The 9998-nt window shown below is 33.3% G+C and overlaps 1 protein-coding gene across 1 annotated transcript; it reads right to left on the bottom strand.

The window, feature by feature from the left end:
- Positions 1-505: 505 nt before the first annotated feature.
- Positions 506-3684, bottom strand: LOC131147647 (omega-3 fatty acid desaturase, endoplasmic reticulum-like). Its single transcript, XM_058097158.1, has 8 exons — positions 3332-3684; positions 2993-3082; positions 2821-2887; positions 2638-2730; positions 2335-2520; positions 1917-2000; positions 1616-1753; positions 506-892 (listed from the first exon to the last, which is right to left on the bottom strand). The coding sequence occupies exons 1-8, from the start codon at positions 3682-3684 to the stop codon at positions 698-700; spliced, it is 1206 nt and encodes a 401-aa protein (XP_057953141.1). The 3' UTR covers positions 506-697.
- Between the last annotated feature and the right edge of the window lie 6314 nt (positions 3685-9998).

Here is a 9998-nt window from a genome sequence, read left to right as displayed (position 1 = left end):
TCTACACTAGACAATTAATTAAGGGAATTGGAAATGAGATTTAACCTCTTTACTTGCTACACATACAAGTTTGAATTTAAAATTATAAATTTTAAAATTATGTGAATGTTAATAACTTTTAATATAAAACAAAAAAAAAATAATATAAACAAAAAACTATCGTGTATTGGAACCCTAAACAAGAATAATCTTGTACGAATTAGTTCATTGGCACTAAGATTTTTATTCTAAGTTAATGAGTCTCATTAGTATAAAAATGTTAATGTGCGATAGGAAAATCAACATATTGTAACTTATGGATTTTCTTATCCCATGAGACATTTTTCTTAAAAAATTATAACAATATTTTTCTCCCCAACTTTACTCATTCATCCCATAATGATATATTGTTTCCTTCTTATAATTAATTTTACTTTTAAATTTTAATTATTTATTTATTTTCAATCACTACATCTAAACCCAACATCAATAGCTGGGACGCCAGACAGGGTGTAAGTGTAGTTGGGTTGGTGGGGGCGATCCAATACAACATATGCTATGTTTTGACTTAAAGCTACCTGCCTCATCACCGTCTGATTCCAACCGTGAGAACAATTGGATGATCTTTTCTAATTCCAAAAAAAAAAAAAAAAAAAGAGGTGGTTAAACAATATTCCAATTATGCCTCCCGTTTTGGTCAAACTTTCAGGAGGGAGAGTCAATTGGGCTTGATGGGCCGGAAGAATTTGCGGACGTGAGGATCGGTTTGATAGTACAAGATGTCGCCGGTGTCGCTGACGAAGTGGTCTCGATTGAGGCTCTTTCTCAAAAGCCCAATTAGGTGAAACGGAAATGGGCCTGACTTCTTGGGCTCTCTGTAATACTTTCCCAGCACGGGTTTAGCTGCCTTTGTCTGCAATCCAAGCCCAATCCAATAATGAGCTCTTGTTTTGTTAGCAAGCACACTTGAATCCTTATAAATTGAAACAAAAATATAATTTTGTTGAAATTTTGAAGTTTATTAATTTTAAAATATAATTTTAGATATTAATATAATCTTATTTTTCAAGTGTTTTAAATTTATATAAAATATTTGAAAATTATATGTTTATTATTTTTCAAAATTTTCATTCAAATGTTGAGAAAATTGAAAATAGAGTGTTTATTTTCATAATTATTTATAAATTAAAATAAAAAATATTCATTGTCATTTTTAGAATGCGTATAGGATAATAAAGAAATATATATATTTTAAAAAAGAAAAAAAAAAGTGTAGAAAAGATTCCAAACTCAACAATCAAAATTTATATTCCAAACATAATATTAAAATTTAGGGTTGTAAATTTGAATAGAAATTTTTATAAAATTTTCTTTAAAATTCCAAATATCATATTTTAGATTTTACTTTAATAGTTTGGTCGGGAGAAAATATTATATACATTCAGTCTGCTAATAAAAAAGTTTATTGGTACGCCAAGACAAATATGATATTATTTTGTGCTCAATGTATCTAATCGCAAACATACATTAACATCCACATTAACCAAAAAAAATAAAATTTTCATATCACACGAAGACATATAATCAAAATATAATAAAATTTTGGGTTATCGGGTAAGGATGCAAATATTTTTACCGCTTCAACCAAATGATAGTGTGGAATTTGAGGGAAAAAATGGTGAATGACGTGGGTCCCTATGTTGTGATGAATGTCATTAATCCATCCATAATCATGATCCGTCGTTGTTAAAGCTCCCCTCGTATAGCTCCATTCCTGTCCATCCACGACAACATAAATGATCACATATATTCACCAGAAAAATAGTTTTAAAAATAATCATTTGATTCGATTTCATAATCACGTCATATTTTAAATATGCTGATCTAAACAATATATGATTAATGTGATAGTAGGCTGATGCAGCAAAAATACGTACCTTGTCCCGATACCATGGAAGTTTACCATCTTCGTGACCATGATGATGTAAATATGTAACAAGGTCAATCCACATCACAGAAACCTGCATTTTATATTCATATATTAATTAAGATAAAAATCTAATTTTTTAATTATCGTTTGATTTTAATTAATCATGAAATTTCTTTCTCTTCTACGAGTTTAAAATTAAAAAGGGACTGAAATTATGTGTAAATTAGTAAATTAATATTTTTTTAAAATATTTATAGTGAAAAAGTATTTAATTTAAATTCAATAAATCCATAATATTTAAAATTGAACTAAACCATTATTTTTAAAAATTGTAAAGAATGTCAACTACAATTATTATAAATAAATAAAAATCAATCTAAAATTTGATATTTAATAAAAAGTAAACAAATATCAAACATACTTACCAAGTAAGGAACACCGTAGAACTTGAATACTTGGACAAGACCTAGCGTATAGGAAGCCCACGCAAGCAGAGCCACCATCACAGTCCAACACGTTGTTGAAACGATGACGTCTTTTCGCTCATTGGGCTTGAACAACTTGCTATAAGGGTTGAAATGAGATCGGGAGTGACCCAAACCCCCATACCACTGTAATATTAATTAATTAATTAAGGACCAAATTATTTGATTAGACACACTTAATTTAAAAATTATACTTAGTTTATGATAATTAATTAATTATTTAAGGAGTATAGAGAGTCTCACCAGATAGGTTGGAAACACAAGGAGGGCGAAGGGTGTCGTAAATCTTAAAAATCGAGTGAACGGGTCCAAATTCTCATATACCTTTTTGGGGACCTAATTAAGAGACAATTAATGATTGAATTAATTAGTTCACAATTAATTATGATATTATAATTTTGAAATAAAAATTTCAATTTAACATACCGGCACCCATGATTCATCTTTTTCTATGTTTGCATGATTCTGATGGTGATTTTTGTGACTGATTCTCCTGCAATTAATTAATATTACTTAACACAATATAGTTTTATATAAATATTATTTAAATTTACATAATCTTAAATTAAGAAATAAAAATTATTAATTAATAACTTACCATCCATGGTAAGGTACAAGAATTGATGTATGCACGATGTGCCCTAACACATTATTCAGAAATGTGTTGTTTGAAAAGCTTCCATGCCCACTACAAAATTAACGAAAAAATAATTAATTAATTAATTAAACAATGTTATGCACATAATGCATCTAACTAATTAAGATATATTGTAATTTGAATATTTTTATCCGATATTTAAAATTTTAATTTCAGACATTAAATTTAGATAAAATTTAGTACACAATTTTATTATAATTCATATTAATCTAATTTTAAGACTAAAAATTCAAAATTCAATTTATATGTTTATAAAAAATCAATTAATTAATTAATTACCAATCATGTCCGAGAAGAAAGACGGCCCAAAACATGGTGCCTTGGGCGGCCCAATAGATGGGCCAGAAGTACCAGCTGTCGACGTACGCAGCCACCGCACCCAAGATTAGAATGACGGTAATGTCCCTGCCCACATAGCTGAGGGACTTCCACGGATCCTTGACCCAGCAGTGCTTTGGTATGGCGGCTCGGATCTCGGATATCCGGAACGGAGGCGGGGCACTCGGGTCAAACTCCTCCTCCTCCTCCTCCTCCTTAGCGGGCTCGGGCTTAGACCCGTTAAGAGATGGAGCCTCCTCCAAAAGGTTTGCCTTTGCCCGTCGATCATCTCTTTCTGCATGCATGCCAACCATTAACACATAAAATGGTATTTCATCATATCCAATTTTTCTCTTTTGAAAAAAAATAACGTGAGCGCCATACATCGACTTTGAGTTGAAGGTGCATACCTTGACACATCTTGCTCGGTAAGCTGTTGTTTTTGGTTCCTTCCTTCAGGCTTTGTTAATATCAAGAGCCCGTCCCTCCCCGCACCCTTTTATAGGCTCAGGCGTCTGGTGTGCTCGTCTCCATAGTAATTAATAGAATAAGTTAATAAGAGTTCAAAGGGAGAACATGGGAGCACGTAACAAAAATATACACGCATGTAAATTACGAGGTGTGTTGGCGGCTAACTGGTTAATTAATTAATAATTAATTTTTAATAATTCAAACTTTATATGTTAAATGACATTTGATTAGTCAATGATTATCACTGCTATCTACAACCTGAGTTGGATTGATGATTAGCTTATCCTTGTTTAATTACTTAACACTCATTTTTTATGACTTGAATTGATTTGCTCTTCAAATTTAAGATTTTTAGAATTTAATAATGTTTACCTTTAAATTAAGGGCATGAGAACATTGACTTCTCTCTTTAGGTTTCAAAAAAATTACAAACTTCTCTTGAGATTTGTCAAAAAGACACAAATCTCTGCTAAAAAAACTTGTCCTTTTGCAAAATACAAGTGATGTTTCTACAATTCTTGAAACCTCATGAGAGGTCTTTGGGATTTTTGACCCCTTAGGTGTGGTCAACATTTTTTTGTCAAATTTCAAGGAAGGTTAGTGTTTTTTACTCTTAAATTAATTGATTAGTACTTGGTGATGACAATAATTTGAGCAAAAGAGAGTCTCGTTCCCTAAATTTTGGTTTAAATACAAGGACCTACCCTGAGGTTTTAAAATTTTTTTATTGACCTCACTTGAGGTTTTTAAAGTGTCACAGGCCTCGCTTTAAGGGAGATTTATGAAACTTTTGAAATTTTAAGGGAGATCAATGTGTTTTTGCTAAACCTTAGGGGAGGTTAGTATCTTTTACACTAAAAATTTCTAGTAAATTAAATGAAAATAAAGCTAGCAATATAAAATTCTCAAGGGTTCAAAAAATTTATAATAGAGCTACCACCATAACATCATAATTTAGCCATAACTTACATAATTCTTGCATTATTTTTCTAATGGCAAAAAATACTTACCTTCCCTAAGATTTGGCAAAAAGATAGGAACCTCTCCTGAGATTTCAAAATTTTCATTGACCTTCCCTAAGGTTTTAAGAATGTTATAAACTTCTCTAGTTTAAGGTCTGTCAAAAAATAAAAACTTCCCTTCGAAAGACTTGCCTTTTTGTAAAATATAAAGAAAAATTTTTGCATCTTTTTGACAAAGGTTACAGGAGGTTCTTATTGGGAATTAACAACAAATTCTCGAAACTTGTGAGAAACAAAATAGAGAAAGAATACACGTCAAAGAAAAATCAATCACACGCACAAGACAGTATTTAAGTGGTTCAGCAATTTTGCCTACGTCCATGAAGTTGCAGGGATTTCACTATTATCATGAAGAAAATATAAAGAGTGCGGTTGTACAATACTCTCTCTCTTGCTCTCTCGCGAAGTGTGATGGCTTAGCCTAATCACCCAAAAAATAATCGTCTTATATGCTACACATAGGGTTCCGAATGGGCTGCAAAATGGACCCAAAGTTTTTTCGACCCAATCCTTCACTCCATGGACTAAGCCTTAGGATAGAAATCTCTCATTAAAGAAAAGTTGGGTCATCATCTAGATCGAACACAATTAGGCTCCATAAAGCCCAACAAATCTCCCACTTGGAGACTAGTTCAATCACCAATATCAACCGCAATCCTCTAAATGATCAATCACTCATCCCTGCAACTCATCCTCCTGTCCTCAAACTAGAAGACCAACTAAAGTTACACACAGCTTTAGCTTCTCAATAGTGACACCCTTTGTCAACATGTTTATCGGGTTCTTAGATCCACAGATCTTCCCAAGTATTACTAGCTTATCTTCAATAAGGTAACGGATAAAGTGATATTTTTTAGCAAGAAAAATTGCACTCTGACTGTCATTATGTAGAATGCCCATCTTCTGCTTCTTAACCAATTCGTCTAAGAAACCATATAGCTAAATCATCTCCTTTCCAACTTCAGTTGCTGCAACATACTCGACTTCTGTAGTAGACAAAGTAACAATCTTTTGCAAATTTGAAGCCCAAGATATAGTTGTACCACATAGAGTAAATACAAACTCAGTAGTACTCTTTCTACTATCATTATCACCAGCAAAATCAGCGTCTATATAACCCTACAGTTTCAAACTTGTACCTGTGAAGCAAAGACATGTATCTGATGAAGCCCTTATATATCTCAGAATCCACTTGACTGCCTCCCAATGCTGCTTTCCTGGCCTACTCATGAATTTGCTCACAACTCCCACTGCATGTGCAATGTGTGGCCTTATACACACCATAGAATACATCAAGTTGCCAATAGCTGAGGCATAGGGCACCTTGCTCATATGGTCCCTTTCTTCTTCTATCTTCAATGACCGTTCTTTGCTTAGTTTGGAATGACTACCTAAGGGTGTGTTCACTGGTTTAGCTTCATTCATGTTGAACCTATTAAGAATTTTCTTCACATACTCTAACTATGAAAGCTTCAATGTACCATTAGCCTTATCTCCAATGATTCTCATTCCAAGGATTTGCTTTGCAGCTCCTAAATCCTTCATTGCAAACTGTTTTGACAATTGCTTCTTCAGATTATTAATCTCCTCAATGCTAAACCCTGCAATGAGCATATCATCTACATATAACAATAAAATATGTAAGAATTGTCAAAGAACTTAACATAACAACAATGATCAGTTTCACATCTCTTGAAACCAATTTTATGCATAAAATTGTCAAATTTCTTATACCACTATCTTGGAGCTTGTTTTAGACCATACAAGCTAGCTCTTTCTCAGTTTGCAGACTAAATTCTCTTGTCCTTGGATAATTAACCCTTCTGATTGAATCATGTAGATTTCTTCCTCCAAGTCACCATGAAGGAATGTCGTTTTCACATCTAACTGCTCAAGATGTGGATTTTTTGTAGCCACCATTCCTAGTATCAGTAATTGTCGACATCTTCACAACTGGAGAAAATATTTCTATGAAGTTAATGCCCTCTTTCTGCTGGAACCCTTTGACAACTAATCTAGTTTTGTAACGTTTGCTACCATCATGCTCATTCTTTATTTTGTATATCCACTTTTTGTGCAAAGCCTTCTTCCCTCTTGGCAATTCAATCAGTTCCCATGTATGATTCCCCAACAAGGAATTCATCTCATCCTTCATGGCTAACTCTCACTTGCTTGAATTTTCATCCTACAAGGCTTCATCATAGCACTCTAGCTCACCACCATCAGTTAATAGGAGATAATTTAGAGTAGGTGAATGATGTTGTGGAGGTCTAATGGTCTTGCAAGATCTACGAACCACAGCTACAGGTGTACTCTGATTTACCCATGATCCTACATTCTCCTTATCCTCTTCACCCATTTCCTGGACAGTACTTTCAGTCAACTCATCTAAGTTAACAAACTCAGATTTCTTCTGATTTATCTCTGTGACATATGACACTACAGTTGACATGTCCTTGTACATAACTAGTTCATTAAATATCATATTTCTACTTTTGATGATTTTCCTGTTTTGTTCATCCTAAAACCGATAGCCAAATTTCTCATCACCATAGCCAATGAAATAACATATTTTAGACTTTGTATCGAGTTTACTACGAGCATTAGAATCAATATAAACATAAGAAACACATCCAAAAACTTTTAAGTGAGAAAACTTTACCTCTTTATCGCTCCAAACCTCTTTAGGAAGTCTAAACTCCATGGGAATTAAAGGTCTTCGATTTATCAGGTAAGCTATAGTACTAAAAGCATCAGCCCATAAAGTTTTTGGTAGTCCAACATGCAACCTCATACTCCTAGCATACTCATTGAGAGTTCTGTTCATGCGCTCAGCCACACCATTTTGCTGTGGTGTCCCATGAATGGTCTTTTCCATTCTAATTCCATGTGCAACACAATACTCTTTGAACCCTCCATCTATGTACTCTCCTCCATTGTCCGGCCTCAAGCACTTTACTTTCAAACATGTCTCTGTCTTAACCATAACCTTCCACTTCTTAAAAGTTTCAAATACATCAGATTTATTTTTCAGAAAATAAACTCATACCTTTCTAGTTGAGTCATCAATGAAAGTAATGTAGTGCCTTGAACCTCCAAGGGATGCAACGGGAGATGGCCCCCCACAAATCTGTGTGCATTAATTCCAATTTTTCAGCCTTCGGTGTCCTAGTTTTTAAGAAACTCACTGTGAATTCAGGTGTTATCCCAAGAGGGGGGCTGAATTAGGTATTTTAAAAATTAAGTCCTTCAAGTTCTAATTTTAAAAACTTTCAATTACAAACTTGCAAGCTACTTAACAACACGCTCAATGTTTCATAATTAATCAATATAATGTGTGTCTTTATTATGCATACAATTTTACCCAATTACTTACAAATGTACCAAATGTTCAACACATACACAATAAGTAGATATTTTAAATGCAAGCGAAAATTAAAAAAAGTTAAGAGAAGAGAGAAGGCAAACATGATTTTTATGAGGTTCGGCCTACCCCGGTCTATGTCCTTGTGTTGAGCAACCCATTCAAGGATTCTACTAAATCCCTACTCCTTTAATTGGGACAGAACTTCCCTTAATAGTCTGCTGCTTACAAGAGGCGTAGCTTCCTCCTCAATCCCGGTTCACAGCCCAAACCGTGAATACAATATAAAGATTACAATTTCTGCAAAAAAAAGTGCTTCTAACCAAGCTAGTGAGTACAACAGAATTCCTAATACATAATCATATGATAAAACATGAAGCTAAATATGTATGTAAAGATATGATCTTTATATAAAGAATGAGATGTTTCACAAGTCTACCCTTTAATCAATATCTCCCAAAAAAATAATTTTTTATAAATAAATGCTTTGGAGACTTTAGGGTTTGATTTTAGAGTACTTTATGCAAGAACATAAAATATGATCCCTTGTAAAAATAGTCTTGAATAACACATAAATCTAAGTTCTTGCTATCAAATAATTTATAAAATTAAATCTTTGAATGAAGATATGTTTTTGGATATTATAAAGATTTAAAACAATAGTTTTTTTTTTTCAAGTACTTTTTGCACCAATAATGTAAAACTCTTTGTATAAAGATGTAACTTTGAGTATCACAAGGATTCAATCTTTAGAATGTTATTCCCAAAAGATTTTTCAAATAAATAACTATGGAAAAATAGGTTTCTTGTGTGTATTCGCTTGGATCATGATGATGAGAATGCCCAGACAGATGTGTATTCTTTGGAATGCAAGCAAAAATTCTTAGCAGAAGTATTCAAGGCTCTCAAAGTATGCTAAAATTGATCTCCCTTTGTCTTGTTATGTTCTCCTAGTGTTTTGGGAGCATTTAAACATGTATTCTTGGCACTGGGTCAAATTCTAGCTGTTGGATCATTTTAATTAAGAAAATTCTATGCGTATCCCCGCTGAAGTGTCGTTCTACGCTAGGAGCTCGTCTACGATAGAACACGTTCGTTGACGAGTGCTCAACACTCGTTCGTCGATGTGAATGTGAGATTGTCGACGAGAGCACTATTTGAAAATTTTGACCTCTTGGTATTTTTTCTTCGGCAAGAACAAACTATTCGTCGCCGAGTGGCCTTTATGCGTTCGTCGACGAGGCCATGAGGTTCATCGATGAGGCCTTTAAAATTTGCCTCTAAAAATTTATTCAACCTAAAACTAATGTAAATGAAATTTTTATGAAATGCATGAGTCCTAAGGTCAGTTTAGGGTATATTTGAGTTTTGAATTATATCATATGACATATGTAAATACATTCAATTCTAAATACCCATTCCTATTGAAGATCTTGAACTTGAAGTCTGGTTCTTCATCCTTTTACTCTTCTAGTTCCATGGATTAAGTCAAGTAATATGTACTTTAGGTTCCTTGTGGCTTCCATATCATGCTTACCATTCGTGCATTTTAAATCATGATCCTGTTAAAAAACTCAATTGCATGCACAAGACAAATACCAAGTGATTTGTCATTATCAAAACAAAATTGGACTCATAGAATCAACACTTACCCTTTTTTGCTTTCTTAAGATGCAGTTTTCACACAAGTCAAAATCAACGGACTTCAATTCTGGTAGTTTTCCTTTTGACAATAGCATCTTTATCCCTTTCTCACTCATGTGACCAAGTC

This window comes from Malania oleifera, chromosome 2, assembly GCF_029873635.1.
Source record: "Malania oleifera isolate guangnan ecotype guangnan chromosome 2, ASM2987363v1, whole genome shotgun sequence".
Lineage (NCBI taxonomy): Eukaryota > Viridiplantae > Streptophyta > Magnoliopsida > Santalales > Ximeniaceae > Malania > Malania oleifera.
This window is presented reverse-complemented; position numbering and strand designations above follow the sequence as displayed.

Coding starts and splice junctions, on each gene's coding strand:
- LOC131147647 (XM_058097158.1), bottom strand. CDS start 3,684: ATGGTTGGCATGCATGCAGAAAGAGATGATCGACGGGCAAAGGCAAAC. Junction 2,888..2,992: donor CTTGTACCTTACCATGGATG/GTAAGTTATTAA, acceptor AATTAATTGCAG/GAGAATCAGTCACAAAAATC. Junction 893..1,615: donor ACTATCATTTGGTTGAAGCG/GTAAAAATATTT, acceptor CTTGGATTGCAG/ACAAAGGCAGCTAAACCCGT.